The 18,920-nt window shown below is 48.5% G+C and overlaps 2 protein-coding genes across 2 annotated transcripts in view; one reads left to right on the top strand and one right to left on the bottom strand.

The window, feature by feature from the left end:
- The window catches only part of ADAMTS16 (ADAM metallopeptidase with thrombospondin type 1 motif 16), a 290,702-nt gene extending 276,691 nt beyond the window's left edge, over nucleotides 1–14,011 (top strand). Inside the window, exons 21-23 of the mRNA XM_049858762.1 lie at nucleotides 374–598; nucleotides 12,320–12,467; nucleotides 13,896–14,011. Of these exons, the coding sequence (XP_049714719.1) occupies nucleotides 374–598; nucleotides 12,320–12,467; nucleotides 13,896–14,011 (489 nt within the window). The remainder of the gene's footprint in view (nucleotides 1–373; nucleotides 599–12,319; nucleotides 12,468–13,895) is intronic.
- LOC126062905 (uncharacterized) overlaps nucleotides 12,022–18,920 on the bottom strand; it is a 150,924-nt gene continuing 144,025 nt past the window's right edge. The window contains exon 4 of the mRNA XM_049860990.1: nucleotides 12,022–14,085. The gene's annotated coding sequence lies outside the window, so the exon portion shown is untranslated. The remainder of the gene's footprint in view (nucleotides 14,086–18,920) is intronic.

Below are 18,920 nucleotides of genomic sequence, written 5' to 3'. Positions count from 1 at the left end.
TCCATGGTATTCCACAGTCCTAGTTTTTTCTAGGACCCCGGGTGGCTCAGATGGTTTGCTCTCAGCTACTAACCAAAAGGTTGGTGGTTTGAACCCACCCAGCGGTACCATGGAAGGAGTGCTAGGTGATCTGCACCGGTAGATTATAGCCAGGAAGACCCCATGGAGCAGTTCTACTGTGTTACACATGGGCACTACAATGCATTCATAAAACTCAAAGGCGCAATGCATTTTATAGAATGTCTACTGTCTACCCTTACAAAAATGCTCAAGCGGATGGTAACTGTGGACCATTTAAGCCTGCAGATGTTGCAAAAGAGATGACCATTACAGAAGAAATATTTTTCAGCCCCGTCTTTGTTTTATTTTTTAGTGCTCAGTCACATGTGACAGAGGAATACAGACAAGAGTCCTCAGATGTGCTGAAAAGTTTCTTTCCGGGAAGTACCGAGAGCTGGCCTCCAAGAAGTGCTTGCACCTGCCTAAGCCCGACCTGGGGCTGGAGCGCACCTGCACCCTGTCTTCCTGCCCCAAACACCCCCTGCACCTGTCTGCAGGCCCCCTGCGGGCCACCTGGGTGACCTCACCCTGGTCTCAGGTAGGGGGAGCTAAACTCTTGGCGGGTGGTGGGGCAGACACTGGTGCTGTCTCCCGGGAGGCGTCTGGAGGGCTGCATCCCCAGTGTTGACTCAGTGGACCCTTCTTGATAGTGTGTTTGGTGCCTGTGTTCCCGGAGATGGCGTTGACATGAATCCTCGAGGCCACATGGTCTCATTCTAAAGTGTCACCCGATTCAAAGTAGGAACATGTAACCTGCTTGGTAAAATTGGGGCAGAATTCCCTAGATACAAGAGTGAGTGGGGAAGAAATACGAGACCAGAACAAATCAGTGATTCTAAGTGCATACCCGCTAACCACAAACCGCCTTTCTCCCCCTCCCACATCTCCTTTGACCCTAAGAGAAAGAACTCTGCTGTTGCTATCCTAGCCCACCATGCTTGCACCCTGGGGCTGCTGTGGGCTCTGGACCCTTGCTGGTGCCCACTCACCCCACCTCCCCATCTGTGGCTCTGTTCTTCAGGCCCTTTGCTTCTGGATTCTTCCATGTCCCCAGGTCATGTTCTCTTGTTCCTCCTGCTGAGGTTTCTGCTCTCCAGTCTAGGCAGCCTTGTAGGGCAGGGCCCTTGCCCTGAACCCATGTACCTGTGTGGGTGGAGATCCATGTTCTCATGTTCTCCTCGGTCGGCCAGAGAGAGCCTGTTTCTGCCTTGCATAGCAGTTTCCACTCTGGGGCAGACATTCCCTCTCTGACCCTCTCCTTCTTCCCAAAGAGATAAGGTGGAAGGGAATGCAAGGAAGAAGAGGGGTTGGATTTGTGATGGAGACCCCTCCTTTGTCCCTCCACTGCTGCCCCGCAGAGGGCCCTCGCACTCCTGCTCTCTGGAGTGCATTTACAGAATCCCAGCCTTGTGCCCACGCTGGGGACACCAGGAATTAAAGCAGTGATGACAGCCGACACCAACTGGGAGCTGCTATGTGCCGGTTGCACTGTGGGGTTGCGGTGTGTTTATTCCTCCCATAGGTTGCTGCAGCTGGGTACAGGGGGTGCTTGGGGCAGGAGAACAAGGTTCAGGAGCACTCCAGTCCCAGGCGGGGCCTCGGCAGGTGCGAAGAGGTGACATCATCATCCCATTGCACAGATGAGGAAACTGAGGCTCAGAGAGCTGCCCGCCTGGAGCTAGTGAGAGGTAGAAGCTGGCCTGCCGATGGTCCCACAGGGGCCATATGATTTCAGCGAGTGCTCAGCATGTGTTCTTCCTCTGGTGGTCCATCGACCTCAGTGGGGCCAGCAGCCAGGCCTGGCCAGCCATCCCACTCTGGCCTGCCTGACAGTTTCCGGGCAGCAAGAGGGCATCACACTCTGAGGTTAGGGCAACGGAACAAAGATCAGGCCAGAGCCCGCTGTCACCGGGGGGCGGACTGAGGGTTTTTAAGAGGAAAATGAGAAGACAGGTCCTGCCCTTCCTGTTTCCTTGCAGTATATGGACCCCCGGTCCCTGGCAGGTTCCATAGCCACATTAGGGAATGTTTGCTCCCACACATCGAAGGTGAGACACTGAATTTTTCAGACACAAAGCAGAGGTCCACTGTGACATGCAGATCACAAGGAAAGTCCCTCCATTCCCCAGCAAGCCCTGGCCTTCCTTGATCCTCACAGCCCACCCCAAGGAGCACTTGAGCCAGTGCTTGTCCTTCATCACTCTCAATGAACCTTTTTGGGTCTGTTCTCTGAAACACCTCCCAGCGGGTCTGGCGGCCCCTGATACTGCAGGGATGACGCTCTTGGATGTGTGGGGCCCAGCCGTCATTGCATGTCTGCCTTGCGCCACTGCCCACAAATGCTTCCTGCTTGGATGGGGGCACGACGGTCATGACTCACCCTCCGTCCACACCTTCCTGTGCTCACACCGCATACCTGGAGCCGGTCAGGGCTGCTGTCCTCAGGCTTGAGTTCCCTGCCTTACAATAACAATCAGAACTGTATCTAGGCACTGCTTTGCCGCAGGCTATGCTGAGTGTTTTACACACACACATCCCCTATGTATATACACATGTATACATGTTTATATGCACGTATATTTACATGTGTGTGGAAGGGGTCCCCAGTGCCCACCATGGCACCTAATCCATACCAGCTATTCAAGGAACGCTTGCTGACTGTGTGAGTTTTAAAGGAAAAGCCAGTTCAGTGAGTGAGACGAAGGGCTATTCATAATCTCTATCTGGAGAACTTCCCTCACCTGGTGCACAGTCTATCAGAGCAGACGCTTGCCTTAAGGTTGTTCCCGTTGTCTGTGGGTATACCTTGTCCTGTTGAGGGACCCATTAATAGTGCAGCATTTTTAAAAGACAAAAGGCAGCCCTGGCTCACCAGCCCCATGCTTCCTGCCCACTTACCCCAAATTCAGTTTGAAACAAATGCACACGGTTCCACAGTTCTTATTGCTAGTTTGCAGCAGGCGAGAGGATAAGTGTGTTTAAGGTAATCGAGGATATTCCCCAAGTATATGTTTATCTGATCAGATGAGGGATAAGGGCCTGCAGAGAAATGGAGGGAATGCAGGCTGACTAGCTAGCAAGCTTGTCCACAGTTCGCTTCCAGGTCAGGTAGCCATGTCCCTGGCTCCATAGTTTGGGTGAGTTTTTAATTAAGGATTTAAGAGTTGCCTGTCATGAAAGATCAATCACTAAGAAAGGACATCATGTTTAGTAAAGTAGAGGGTCAGCGAAAACGAGGGAAAACCCTCAGTGAGATGGGTTGACATAATAGCCACAGCAATGGACTCTAGCATACCAACCATCAGGAAGACGGTGCCGGACCGGGCAGCATTTTGTTCTCTTGTACATAAGGTCACCATGAGCTGGAGCAGACTAACAACAGCCACGTCAATAACCTGTTTATAAAAACCCATACCACATTCCAGCCAGGCCACCACTGTCCCCCTGCTAACACAAATTTTGTGCTAATCTATAAGCTCTACAGAAGGAAACACCAAAAAAAGAAAAAAAAAAAAAAACCTGTTGCTGTTGAGTCAATTCCAAGTCATGGCAACCCCATGTGTTACAGAGTAGAGCCCTGCCCCATAGGGTTTTCTTAGCTGTAACATGCACAGAAGCATATTGCCAGGCTTTTCTTTTGTGGTACCAATGGATGGATTCAGACTGCCAACTATCTTAGTTATCCAGTGCTGCTATAACAGAAATACCACAAGTGGGTGGCTTTAACAAAGAGAAATTTATTTCTTCACGGTAAAGTAGGCTAACAGTCCAAATTCAGGGCATCAGCTCCACGGGAAGGCTTTCTCCCTCTGTCGGCCTTCTCATCAATCTTCCCCTGGACTAGGTAGGAGCTTCTCCTCACAGGAACCCCAGGTCCAAAGGATGTACTCTGCTCCAGGCACTGCTTTCTTGGTGGTATGAGGTCTCCCTCTCTGCTCACTTCCCTTTCCTTTTTATCTCTTGAGAAATAAAAGGTGGTTCAGGCCACACCCCAAGGAAACTCCTTTACATTGGCTCAGGGCTGTGACCTGGATTAGGGTGTTACAATCCCACCCTAATCCTGCTTAACATAAATTTACAATCACAAAATGGGGGACAACCATACAATACTGGGAATCACGGCCTAACCAAGTTCACACATATTTTGGGGGACACAATTCAATCTATGACACAACCTTGAGGTTAGCAGTGGAGCACAGTTTGTGCCCCTCAAACAGTCCCTGAATCTTTGGAGAAGAAAAGAGAAATCGATTGCCAACTTTACATGGTGCCCTGTAATTGTTTTTCAGCTCCACTTTGGGTCCCTGTTATTTTCAAACCCGATGTAGCTTTTTCATTTTGGAAATGCATGAACTCCACTCCAACAGTTACTCAAATAGAAATAATTTAATTGAAGTTACTGGTCCTGAAGACATCCAAGCTGCACTGAAGGCATGGGTGAAAAACAAGTCTCCAGGAACTGACAGAATACCCATTGAGAAGTTTCAACAAACAGATGCAGCACTGGAAGTGTCCACTCATCTATGCCAAGAAATTTGGAAAAGAGCTACCTGGGCAACTGACTGGAAGAGATCCCTATTCATGCCCATTCCAAGGAAAGGTGATCCAACAGAATGCAGAAATTATCGAACACTGTCATTAATATCACATGTAAGTAAAATTATGCTGAATGCAATTCAAAAATGGTTGCAGCTGTATATCGACAGGGAAATGCCAGAAATTCAAGTGGGATTCAGAAGAGGACATGGAACAAGGAATATCATTGCTGACATCAGATGGATCTTGGCTGAAAGCAGAGAATTCCAGAAAGATGTTTACCTGTGTTTTACTGACTATGCAAAGGCATTCGACTGTGTGGATCATAACAAATTATGGATAATAACGTTTTGAAGAACAGAAATTCCAGAGCACTTAACTGTGTTCATGAGGAACTTGTACATAGACCATGAGGCAGTCATTTTGTTCTGTTGTCACTGCGGGTGGGAGCCAACTCAAAGGCACCTAACAACAAGAAGTTATTGTAGTAGGGGATATTTTAATTATATTCTTTGCAAGCACTTCCTATTTTACATAAGAAAAAAGTATCAAAGCTAAAAGCTTCTCCCAGATAACCACAACCAATTACTGTCTAGTCAGTTAGGACTCATGGCAGCCCCATGTGTTTCAGAGTAGAGCTATGCTCTAGAGCGTTTTCAATGACAATTTTCAGAAGTAGATCACCAGGCCTTTCTTTCGAGGTGCCTGTAGGTGACTCTACCCTCTAGCCTTTCAGTCAGCAGCCGAGTGTGTTACCTGTTTGCACCACCCGGGAACACCTTTCCCAGGTAACCTCCTTTATTTATTTTTTTTTCTGAGTAAACACCGTTTCCAGTACGAAGAAGCAATCAAGAGCAAAGAAGCTAAGTGGAGCTCTTTCTCTGGCAGATGGCTTGGTTTCTCTGCTCCTTGAGAAGTGTAGCTGGTAGCCATGCTGCCTGGCCCCCTGGGACCGCTGTCTTCTGTTCCTTTCCTTTTGTCAGTGAGGAAACAGAGGCTTCTGGGACTGACGTCCGCTCCCCACCCTCTGGCTGCCAGGCCCATGTGCACCCCATCCTGCTCCTTTCAGAGACTTCAGGCAAATTTAGCAAGACAAACCCCAGTTTTATTATACTGAATTTAAACCAATCTTTGCATCTGACTGAAACCAAAAACACATCTTGAATAGCTTTCACAGATCTGAAATATTCCAACGGTTGTCTAAAAAGCGATTTTTATCCTAAGTTCCCTTAAGAGCTTTATCTAGTGTGACTCGTTTTTATGTCCTATGTCTGTAACATTCGGGGTAATAACTCAAAGGACCGTGCTTGCTGTAGACACTTGCACCCAAGCCCTGCCCTCTGAGCTATGGAAACTTGTCAGCATTGATGAATGGCTGGGTGCCTGGCTGGACTTGGCCCCCAACAGGTTTATTCTTGTAACTGTTTAAAGATTGGCCTTTCTGTTACTGAGGGCACAGGGTTTCCATAGATTTAAATGATTTTGCTTATCAAGCCATTTAATGGAGTGCCTCTGCTAGGGCTGACTTAAATCATGCAGGTCATTGGGACTTAGCGTCAGGTGGTTCACACGCTAAATTGGTCTGGGAACGGCTTAAGTGCAAACACCGTTGGGCTGCCTGACTCTGCATGGCAGAAATAGGTGTGCAGTCAGTGTGGGTCAGAGGGAGGCCCTGGCTCATTCCAGGAGCTCTTCACCAGGACCGTGTACAGAATGTCCTGGAAATCTATAGCTCTGAGGGGCAAGGAGCATGTCACGGACAAGCAGTTTGGTTTTCCACTGTGGCAATTGAAGACTGACCTTTTGTACAAAAAAGACCCAGTCACTCACACACACACTCACATACACTCATGTACACTGTGTGCATTGCCTATCTGTCTGCATGCACATGCAGACGGGCTGTGCCTCAGACTTTCAGGCAGCCTTAGACTGCTAGAAATGAGAACGTACACCCACTGGCACCAAGCATTTCATGGGTGCTACATTCATCTGTGATCGAGCCAGACACAGGAGACGCTTTACCCAGTGTTGACAAAGTGAAAGCCATTATTTTTATTTACAGAAAGCAAACAATAAACAACAACAGATTCCCAAAGGGGGATTGCTACCCTTCCTCAAATTACCCAGGCCCATTCTACGTCTCTGGGCAGGCGCGCTGTGCATCAGGTCAGATGTTGTGTTCACATCACTGCTGCCTCCAGGTACCCACACACTGCTCAGGGGGCCTGCATGGCTCCTGAGGCTTTTGCTCCACTGCTAGGGCTTGCTGGGCCTTGCCTTGCTAGTGGGAAGAACCCTGCACAGGGTCTCCTGAACCTCTGCTGCTGGGCCCCTCTAAGCCTCTGCTGCCAGCTCCCACCATGCTACCCAGGCTTGCGGGGCTCTCCTGCTACCACATTACCCAGTCCCCTGCTGTCTGGGGAGGGAGAGAGGCAGGCAACCCCTGCACAGGGCAGACTCAGGCCTCTCTTCCCTGCATAAGCAAGTGTTATAGCCAGGGCTTCAAACAGATTCTTCCCAGTTCAATCATGGCCAAATAAACAACACTGGAACAGACCTGAATTTTTAAAATTTGGGTGAACTGGAACCATAACCAGAATGGGAAAAATTACAGGTCAAAGCCCTGCTATAAATAGTCTCCCTCTTAGAAAACAAAGGCCGTGTACATGTTCCATAGCAACCAAATCTCTTGCTCACTGGATTTTGTGGAGAGTCAGAAACCATGGTGCCCTGTTTAAAGATGGTGGCTGATCACCCCACTTTGAATGTGTGTCACTCTCCATAGTCCTGTCGATAATCCATATCAGACTCCTGAAAGGGCTCACTATGCCTCTTCCAAGTTCCCCATTCCAGGGCTTTGCCCCATAATTTTTCTTGTTCCAGTTATGGTTCTGGATCACCTGAATTTTAAAAATTTGAGTTTGTTCCAGTTTTTTGTCGCCGGCCATGAACGAACCAGTTTGGACCAGTTCAAAGCCCTGATTACAACTCTTTTAGCTCTGCTGGCAAGCCCCCTTCCCAGAAGCATCCGGCTCTGCCCTGCTATAGGAAGATCCCTGCACAGGATTCTCAGAGGCAGCCCCTAGGAAGGGCACACTCAGGCCTCTGCCCTGCATGGGCAAGTGCTCCAGCTCTTTTAGCTCTATCAGCAAGCCTCCTGCATAAAGGCACTACAGTGCTCTATCACTTCATGGGTGGGCAAGCCCACTGCAGCTGCCTCGCACTGTTCTCCTGGTTTCTGTCACTACCGCTGCTGCTGTTTCTCTGCCGTCTTCAGTGTTATAGCTCTCTCTTCTGGGTCTAGGAGATTCTCAGCTCAGGGACCCTGGGTCCTTTGGTCCAAAGGATATGCTCCACTTCAGACACTTTTACTCAATCGTAGTGAGGTCCCCTGAACCTCTGTAGGATTGGCCCTTATTTAAGAAAACTCCTTGTCAATTTCAAGACGTGGCCTTCCCATCAGGACCATGAACTGACCAATTCCCTTGATAGACACTAATTTACTCAATTTTCACAGCCCCAGCCAATCATTATGTGGGAGTTACAATTGTATGGCTAGAAAGGCCATATAAAATTGATTCATTGCACTGCACACACTCACCCACACTCATATACACACACACACTCATACATTCACAAAGTCACTCAAACATACTCACACACATTCTAACACACACAGATGCTTAGACACTTCAACAGACTATGTATATGCTTATATCAAAACCAAACCCCCTGCCATGGAGTCAATTCCAACTCATAGTGACCCTGTAGGACAGAGCAGAACTGCCCCATAGGGTTTCCAAGGAGCAGCTGGTGGATTTGAACTGCCAACCTTTTAGTTAACATCTGAACTTTTAACCGCTGCACCACCAGGGCTCCATATGTATTGGTTCTGTTTCTGTTTCTCTGGAGAACCCTGAGACCCTGGGGATTTAGTCACCGTAAAGGTTCCACGACTGCTTGTTCACCTGCAGTCTGACTTGGCCATAGGAGCCAGCCCCAGACCAGGACCTGCTGCTCTCACCTGATAGACAGGGATCCTGTGCACATCTTGTAGGTTTGGGGAAACAATGGGAGTCATGCGTGGTCCCCATTTTGTACAGCATGGTCCTTGTGTTTCAAAGGAAGCGTTTAACCACACTGTGGCATCCAGAATGTTACCTGTCCAGTCTTCCTGCAGGTGCACCGTTAATTGCTCACATTCTTGGCATTTTTGAGCCAGTAGCCCTGTTTGAGAACAAGCTACATAATTCTCAGTCTAAACTCCATGTAGTTTTCCCTGTCGAGCATATTCATCGCTGTGGTTTGGCTTCATTTCTTCACAAACTTGCAGCTTCCTCTGTCTCTCTCTGGCTTACACCTGATTTCCCCCCCTCAGCAGATCTTGGCTATTTTGTGATGTGTGTACCTGGCCAGGTGATGGAAGACGCTCTCGTCAGACACGCTCCCAGACTTCTCCAGCTCTCATGGCGCTCTTGCTACTAGGAATCTCTGGGGTTCTGAGTCAGAAATTGCACATTCAGTAAGATGGGAATGCCTCAACCTGCAGGCCTGGGGAGCTGGGGCAGCTGCCTCCAGGCACCCAGAGGCGGCGATTCTTTGGGTCCGAAGGGGCTTAGTTTTGTCATGTCACTGTAGGGTTTGGCTTGTCCAGCAATCCCCAGCCTGGGATACCAGACAAAGTTGCTTGGTGTATGATCTTTCTGGAGCTGCCCTAATGAAATTCCGCAAACTGGGGCTTAAAACAACAGAAATTTATTTTCTCACTGTTCTGGAAGCTGGAAGTCTGAATTCAGGGTGTCAGTAGGACCTTACTCCCTCTGAAGGCTCTAGGGAAGGATCCTTTCTTGTCTCTTCCAGCTTCTGGTAGTCCCAGGCATTCCCTGGCTTGTAGCAGCAAACTCCAGTCTCTGCCTATCTTCCATTGCATCCTCCCTCTGTGTCTCTCTGTGTCGATTCTCTTTTTATAAGAACACTAGTCATGTTGGATTAGGGTCCTTACCATTTCTGTATAAACTCATATTAACTAACTGCATCTGCGAAGACCCTATTCCCAGACAAGGTCACAATCACAGGTATCAAGGGTGAGGACTTGAACATGTATTCTTGGGGGACACAACTGAACCCACAACTTGGTGATGGGGTTCAATGTGGGGCATAGTTTTCTTCATGCCAGACCTGTAGCCTGGTGACTGTTACGCCCAGAGAACAACCCTGGTTTCTCCAGATATGCCCTTGACTTTGAGTCTGTCTGACCATGACTCAACAACATTCTAGACTTCCATGCACATGTACCCTCTGTCCATACTTGGGATCGGTCAGCCTCCCACAACAGGAGAAAGGGACTATTCATCAGGGAACTGTAGTAACCTTGAGTTAATTGTGCAACATGTGCTCCTCGGTCAGAAAATGTTTTCTCTCTCGTGGCCCACTCTATGAAGTCATAGCTGCCACTCGTCTAGGAAGAAGGACCTGGTGGTCTCCTTCTGAAAATAATTAGCCAGCGAAAACCTCATAAATAGTAGCAGAACATTGAGTAGAGGATCAGCGAAAAAGAGGAGGACCCTCAAGGAGATGGATTGACACGGTGGCTGCAACAATGGGTTCAAGCATAACAATGATTGTGAGGATGGCGCAGGACTGGGCAGTGTTTCCTTCTGTTGCACATAGGGTTGCTGTGAGTCGGAACTGACTCGAAGGCACCTAACAACAACGCTGGCCTAAGGCATGCTTCATTCCAAGTGTCCTTTATGCAACCCTCTGTGCGGTGGCTCCTGGCTTTAATCTTATAATGCTGTAGTACTTAGACACAGGAGCCTATCAGTTGATTTATTTTTTTAATCTAGGTGTGTCATCTGTTTGAATCCCATCTGCTATGAATTGAATCATGTCTCCCCCAAAGATGTGTTAAAGTCCAGACCCTCCTACCTGTGGATGCAATTCCATTTGGAAATAGGGTTTTCTTTGTTATGCTGATGAGACCTGTCAGTGTAGGTGTGTCCTAAATCTAATCACTTTTGGGTGATATTGAGAGCAGCCTAGACAGAGACGAGCAGGCAAACACAGGGAAGAGAGACACTGTCAGAGGACAACGGGGGCAGATGCATCTACTAGCCTAGGAACCCCAAGGATTGCTGGCTACCAGAAGCTCAGTAGACAAGAAAGGACCTCCCCCAAGAGCCACACACTGACTCTGGTCTTCTAGCCTCCTGAATTGTGAGAAAATAAATTTCTATTCTTTAAAGCCATCCACTTGTGGTATTTCTGTTACAACAGCACTAAGAAACTGAGATACCATCTAACCAGGGGCCTGGGCAATTGACTGTCTTCACTCTTCCTCCTCTTTCATGCATGCTCCATCCTCTCCGCCTCTTGGGATCGCCCTGGGCCTGGCCACCTTGCTGCCTGCAGCAGGACAGCGTCCTCCCAACTGGTGTCCTACCTAGTGGCACTCCAAATACATGGTATTATCACTCCCCTCTCTGAATGCCATATGGGAAAGGAATAGAGAAGTGAGGCAAGATGGAAGTTTCAGGCATTTCCCCTGATTTTATCCAACAAATGGAAAATACATCCTAAGAAATGAACTGCAAAGCTCTGACATGAGGGATTCTAGGATTTCTTCTAAATATTCCCTCTTTGGGTGTCTGCCGTGCTGTTTATTTGGTTTTTAGTCTTGGGCACTCTGAAGTGCAGAGCTTCAGGGAGGCTAGAGTACATTACTGCCACATGTCAAGTCCTTTCCTTGTGCCAGTGGACCCATTAGAGACGTGGTTCCATTGTTCCCAAACCTCAGGATAACCCTAAAGCCACAGCCATCATTGTACAGATGGAGAAGCTGAGGCTCCGAGGGACGAAGTAGAGGTCCATGGCCACGGCTCATCATTGCTGGGGCTGGAATCTGGATGCGGCCTCCCCTGCTCCAGGCGTGCTGCCTCTGAAGGGGAGTCCCTTATGTGACTAGCTCAGTGAAGAGCTTCCTTCCAGTAATCACGATGAAGGACCTGAGTGGGGTAGGACCCTTCAAGGAGGGATTAGAGAGGAAATGAGGAAGTTACCCCAACCAGCCAGCACCCCCAGCAATGACTAGGGCCCGTCCTGCTTTCAAGACTTAGGAAAGAACCCAGCATGTGTAGGAAAGTGGCTTTGCTCTGGGGTCCAGTGTGTTAACATTAGCACCCTGCTACTCTGAGATACTTTAAAGAGAAACATAAACGTGGAGGATGTTTGTTTTTGTTTTTGTTTTTTTAACTCAGAAGGATAACTTTTGTGTAACTTTCCTTTTAGGGAGAGAATGTCTAATTTTTTTTCAGCCGCACCTGTAATTTGAGGAGATAATATGCCAATCTGTGTACTTTTTTTTTAAATTCAGTATGCTAATTACATTTTTTTCCCCTCTGCCATAAAGAGCTCAATCTCACAAACCCACAGTTAAGACTCTAACATCAGACTCCAGGTGTTCAAATCCCAGCCAGTCCAGGCTGTTTATTCAAATGAACAATGGAATACTGATAGTGAATTTGAGGGACTTTTCTGAATGTCCCCGCAGGGCAGGGGCCCGGCCCCAGGCAGGGCAGCTGCACGAGTACAGGAAAGGTAAGCAGGTGTTACCTTTGTCTGGATCACCACCGCCTTCCTTGTTAAACTGTTCTTCCCGTGATGGTCTTCAGCTCTCTTCCAGCCTCCACAGGTGATGGATGGTCTTGTGCGTTTCCTCCTGCAGTGCACAGCCAGCTGTGGGGGCGGTGTGCAGACCCGGGCAGTGCAGTGCCGAGTGGGGGGCCGGCTGGCCAGCGGCTGTGTCCCCCACCAGAAGCCCGCAGCCTCCCTGGCCTGCAACACTCACTTTTGCCCCATCGCAGAGAAGAAAGGTGAGTACCCTGACCCCTGCCCCAACCTGGTGTTCCGAAGTGGAAACTCAAGCTTCTGGAGCAGCTCCTTATAAGCCTGAGGAAGTGGGGTGCCTGATGGTCAGAGAGCCCTGGAGCCCTAGCCTTGCATCCGCTATACCTTTCCCTCATTTCACCTTCGCCTCCATGTTTCTCACCTTCCCTGTGTTGTGTTGTTGTCAGGTGCCATCAAGTCGATTCCAACTTACAGAGATCCCATGTGATAGAGTAGAGCTGCCCCGTAGGGTTTCCTAGGCTATGAATGTAATCTTTATGGGAGCAGATCATTGGGTCTTTTCTCCCTTGGAGCTGCTGGGTGGGTTTGAACCGCCAACCTTTTGGTTAGCAGCCGAGTGCTTAGCTGTTGTACCATCAGGGTTCCTTTACCTCTCTCATGTTGTTGTTAAGCACTGTCAAGTCAGTTCCAACTCACAGCGACCATACATACAACAGAACGAAACACTGCCCAGTCCTGCATCATCCTCTAAATCATCGTTATGCTTGACCCCATTGTTGCAGCCACTGTCAGTCCATCTCTTTGAAGGTCTCCTTTTTTTTTTTTTTACTAACCCTCTACTTCACCAAGCATGATGTCCTTCTCTAGGGACTAATTCCTCCTAATAACATGTCCAAAATAGGTGAGACAAAACCTCCCCATCCATGCTTCTAAGGAGCATTATGGCTATACTTCTTCCAAGACAGATTTGTTCGTTCTTTGGCAGCCCATGGTATATCCAATGATAATTCAAAGGTGTCGATTCTTTGGTCTTCCTTATTAATTGTCCGTCCTTCACATGCATATGAGGCAATGAGAAACACTATGGCTTGAGTCAGGTGTACCTTAGTCTTGAAGGTGGCATCTTTGCTCCCATAACTCCCCAGAAATGACATGGCTGTCAGGCACGAGTTGGTTGGGAAGTGCAACTGGCACTAAGAAAGCATGACTGGTGTCCTGTGCTAGTGCTGTTCGCCTATTTAAGGAAGGCTGGTTTAAATACAGAGGGCTTTTCCCCTAAGTTAGACAAAAAGCCAGCCATACCCCTGGACGCCCTCAGTATATGGACCCTCAGGTGTCTCTGGTGTTTGAAGAGGTGATGGCCTAAGGTTCCTCCAAGAGGAGGAGCAGCGGGAATTAGACAATTGAAGCCCAGTCAACAGAGCATCCTTCATCTTGAGTGGGTGAGTGGTTGACTGTGTGGGCTTAGCAGAAAGAGAAGAAAATGGCAATTTTCCAGGAAACTCCCAAGAAGGGTCTTCTGAAATTAGCAAGTTCTACAGGTTCCAGTCAGACCTGAAGAGCTACCCTCTTGTAGCAATTTCAAAGCAATGACAAATGTGCTTTTCTAGCCAAAGAAAGGTACTCGCTGATGGTGCTGGCCACTGGGACTAACGCCAGTGTGCTCCTTTCAGAGGTCTTCTGCAAAGACTACTTCAGCTGGTGCTACCTGGTGCCCCAGCACGGAGTGTGCCGCCACCGGTTCTACGGCCAGCAGTGCTGCCGGGCCTGTTCCAAGTCCAACCTGTAAGTGGGACGCCCCGTCGTCCAGAGAGTCCCTGTTTTCAGCACAAAATGATCGGTGCAGACTCCATGGGAATACATCTGAGGAAGAGATAAGCCGGAAGAGAAATGAAGTTAGGCTGTTTGATGCAGACTGTGTGTGATGTGCGTGTGTGTGTGCGCTTGTGTGTGAACATGTGTATGCACCTGTGTGCACATGTGTGTGCGTGTGTGCATGTATGCATGTATACATAGGTACGTGTGTATGTGTGTGCGTGTGTGTGATTGTGAGTCTGGATGCATACACCTGTATTTGCACGCACGCGCACACACACACACAAATGTATATGTTCCTGTTCAGTTGAAAAGTGGACCCCAACCAGGCAAACCCGCTGGAAAGCCAGGCAGAGGGTACCCCCTCTGAAGGGCAGGAGCAGCAATGCGCACCAGAGTCTGCATCTCAGACTAGTCACGTTGGAAAGGCAGGTAGAGCTGAGCTTGATAACCCTAGCCTGCATGGTGATTTTTTAAGAAGAAGGAAAGAACATGAGATGAATAAGTAAAAAATATCTGTCACTACTCTGCCAGTCTCTGCTCCCACCTCAAAGGCCCTTTCCAACTGCCATTCACCCCTGACTTGCCTGGTGAGGGACAGTTGGGGACAGGGGAGCCCAGGGTTCTGTCCCCAGGAGATTCTACAGCCCCAAGACAGCCGTCTGGATGCTTCTACCCTCTGACAAGAGCTGGGCACCTGCCTAGAGAGAAGCAGGATGCTGTGCTCTGCTTGAGGACTTTGCTGATGTGTGCGGGAATCGGAAAATCCCTGCCTTCCAGACTCGTGTGCTGCCAAAGGAGAGATTTTTACATTTTATGTTGTCTCTTTCTGTTATTTCAAGGGAGTGCTCCTACTTAAACCCATTTCTTGATGCCTTTTCTTTTTTAAATGACTAATCAGAATTACAGGTTGTACCCAAATAGAGAATGACAGGTTATACCAAACCCTGCTGTCCCAATGAAGACCTGCGGTACCACCATAATAGAAGGCAGCCGGGTGCTGCTATGCAGCCTCAGAGTCCTGCGTTTGGTTTCTGTGCTGTGGGTTGCCTTCCTTTCCGAGAAGTCTGGCTGTTGCTGTGACACCCATTCAGAGCGCAGGCTGAAGATTCCTGAACAAAGAGAGGTGCAGCGTGTCTCTGGCATCTCCCTGTCAATACTGGTGCTGCCATCAACCTTCCTTTCCTATGGTGCCGCTCCGTTCTGAAAAGGCACCTGAATATTTATATTTGCTGAAGTTTTATAATAAATTTTATATTGTACAATGTGCTCCCGAAATGCTTCATGATGCTTCATGAGATTTTCTTCTGAGATCTGGGGGTTGGGCACAGAAAGCTGGGGAAACTGATCTCCAAGAGAGAGAAATGGGGCTCTGGAATGTAGTAGAAAGTTCTGGAGTCAGCCTCAGGAGAAAGCACCCCTGAATGAGTGGTGGGGCTGCCTGTTGCAGAGATCAGTGAGTGTCTTGGTGTCCTGGGGCTACAAAAAACAAAAGCCCACCAAATGGGTGGCTTTCAAGACCATAAACTTAGGGTCTCACAGTTCTGGAGGTCAGAGGTCCAAATTCTGAGTGTCTGCAGGGCCATGCTCTCTCTATGAGGGCTCTAGGGGAAGATAATTCCTTGTTTCTTTCAACTTCTGATAGCCCCTGGTGTCTCACGGTGTTCCTTGGTTCATAGATGGATCCTCACATGTGTCTCCCCACTGTGTGTGGCTCTGTCCCCCTGCCCATTCTCCCCTTCTGTAGGATGCCATTCGTGTGGGAGGGGGACCTACCCTACACTGGTATGACCTCGTTAACTTAACTGATAACATCTGCAAGAAAAGCCCTCTTTCCAAACCAGGTCACATTCACAGGTACATCAGTTAGGGCTTTGGCATAGCTTTTAGGGAGGCACAATTCAGCCCATAACAGTGCAGTAAGAAGGGTGAGGGGGTGGCATCAGGCAGCGAGGCCACAGCTGCCGGGGGACAGTTGTGCAAGCGCCTCCACAGAGCTGGGCTTAAGCAGCTCCGACTCCAGCTCCACGGTGCAGGTGCAGCCTCCCTCCATGGGGAGGTGACTACTTAATTAAAAGGAGGTGACCTCTGACCCTGTGACAACCCCTTCTCCTCCAGGTGGACTAAGCCAGCCCTAACTGGGGCCCAAGAAAAGCCTCTGTTCTGACAGGCAGACAGCGCCCCTGGACATCAGCTGCGGACAGGTGGCCACGTTCACCCTCAAAACTGTATAAACTCACTACCTTCAAGCCGATTTCGACTCATACCAACCCTCACAGAACTGCCCTATAGGGTTTCCAAGGCCGTGATCTTTATGGAAGGAGATTACCACATCTTTCTTCCGAGAAGCAGCTGGTGGGTTTGAACCATGGACCTTTGGGTTAGCAGCTGAGCGCTTAAGCACTGTATCACCAGGGCTCACCAAGGCTGCAGCCACAGTGCAGCAAACCCTGCTTTTGCTTGTCTACTATACAGGCCCAACCCGTAAGGAGGTAACTTTAATCCCATTCTTCAGAGAGGAATTGAGACGGGAAACATGTAGCATCTCGGGGGTCAGAAACCAGAAAGGAATGGGCTGAGCTGGGAAACTGATAGACTTGGGGTAGCTTATTCCAAAGCTCAGAGCTCCCCAGAGCTGCCCAGAGTAACCCAGAGCCACAGTTCCTTTGCTTCACTAAGGCAGTAGGCAGCTCTCCAAATCTCTTCTTAAAACACATTTTCAATAATCTTTATTGCACACCTACTGGTATGCAGGTAAAGGATGCAAAAGTGACCAAGATGTGGTCTCTGCCTTCAGGACATTATATACTATGAGAGAAAATTAGGTAAGTATACAGATTGATATAGTGCAAGACAGACCACACATCTAAGACAAGTACAGGCAGAGGAGAGCGATTTCCCTCTCAGGGAGAGAAGTGCAACCGCCTTCAACCTGAGCATTTAAAATGGGTTAAGAACATAAGCAAGAGGACCAAATGCTGGGAAAAGAGCATAATGGGGTGCTGTGGTCTGATCTGGGCTCTTCGCTGGCTGGAAGGAGTTGCTGGGCAGCAGATGAGCAGAGACTCCCTGGGGCCAGGCATTACCAGGCTGTGGGGCTCATCAGCCAGCACACGGTCAGCCTTCCTCACCTGAGGCCAGGTTGTCTCCAACGGGAGTCAGCCCCTCCGATCTGCACCTCTGATGAGTCTCCCACACCCCCACAAGGGAATGTTGTCAAGTCTTGTTTAGACTGGCCAAAGCCGCTGCCTGCTTCCTCTTGCCGAAATTTCAGCAGCAAGGTGCCATGGGCTGCATTTGCTTTAACACGCACTTCACATTTCGACATGCCAAGCCATATGAAGACCCTCAACAAGGCGGCTGCAACAATGAGCTCAAGCGTTACAACGATTGTGAGGATGGCGCAGGACCGGGCAGTGTTTCGTTCTGTTGTGCATAGGGTCCCTATGAGTCCGAACCGACTTGATGGCACCTAACAACAAGAACAAGCCCTATGATGCGCTCTTCGTGTGTGAAACCCTCGAGAAGGCACCATCATGGGTCCATGCGATGAGAAGTAGCTCACAACTCTGTCGCAGACCTGAGAGCCTTTAAGAGGCAAGGTTAGATTTGAACTCCTGAGCAGAAGGACTCAGTGGCAATAGCAAGCACCTCCCCTGCTCTAGCCCCTCACTGTGGTCCGAATGTACCTTTATTCTTCTCCCCACATGGTCCCTTTCCCTGTTGGACTGGTCAGCTTCTAGCCCATTCCAACCTCTGTGCCTTTGCTCCAGCTGTCTCCCATCATCTCAAAGTACTCCCCAAATGAAGCCCAACTTCATCTATCCCAGACCAGCCTATGACGTCTCCTCTCTTCTCATAGGTCTTCATGCCAGCCACATGCTAGATGACTTTGCCCACAGGCGTTTCTTGTTCCCCTACAGTTCTGAGAGCTCCTCAAAGGCTCTATGACAGGTGCAATGCCTGTAATCATCCACTGTCCCTGGATCCCACCCTACTCGCCCTACTCCAGTACCTAGAAATAGCTGGTCCATAGAGAATCTCTTATCTCTTCAGGAGTGATGCAATTTGGGATTTTTCTCAACCTTAATTAGTTGCTCCTGAAAATATTTGATCCTCAGGCAGTCTCAATGCTTTAACTGGAAAAAAGTTCTCAGTACAAAGTTTTTGGCTCCCGTGGGAAGAAGTCAAAATCCTATGTCAAGAGGAAATGATCCCCCATCCACCTTAGCCTCCTCTTCTTGTATGACTGTCTTGACTTCTAGGCACATATGTATTGAAAGATGCTCACTATTCATTTTCCCTCCATTTTTATGACTACCGTATTTTTTGGTAAATAGTGCGCCTAGGCAAATAACATGCACACACATTGTAATACCCAGAAATGACAAAATTATGTAAAAGAGTTCTCGCATAGAGCACCCATGCATATACCTTGCATGTCTGGTGATATTTCCAGAAGTGAATTTCAGTCTCATTAATGCTCATTTAATAATCCGAAAATGCTACTTTTGATCATATTTGTGTAATAAATGTATAAGCCATGGTCAAGAAGTCAAAGATTGAGTTTGGTAGTCCCTCATAATCAGAAAATAAACAGTTGAAACTGTTTATTTTCAAATCTATTAATTTGAATTAATTCGTTTTTGATCCTATTACTTTTTCTATTAAGTTGATAATTATATCCCCATCATTTTTGAGTCATCGATTGGAACCTCGAACCTACTGAAGCCCATCAGTAACTAGTATTGATTGAGTGGGATAAAGAATAGGCTGGCCTCTATCTCTGGTTTCTGGGAGGTAGCTGCTAAACCCTTAGGGTTTCCTGAGCGTCTTTGTTTTTGATGATGAGCCCTTCAGACCACAGAGCCCCACAGAGTTTA

The sequence above is a fragment of the Elephas maximus genome, chromosome 2 (assembly GCF_024166365.1).
Source record: "Elephas maximus indicus isolate mEleMax1 chromosome 2, mEleMax1 primary haplotype, whole genome shotgun sequence".
NCBI classification, from domain to species: Eukaryota; Metazoa; Chordata; class Mammalia; order Proboscidea; family Elephantidae; genus Elephas; species Elephas maximus.
The sequence above is the reverse complement of the archived record's forward strand: the minus strand, read 5'-3'. Positions and strand labels throughout refer to the sequence as shown.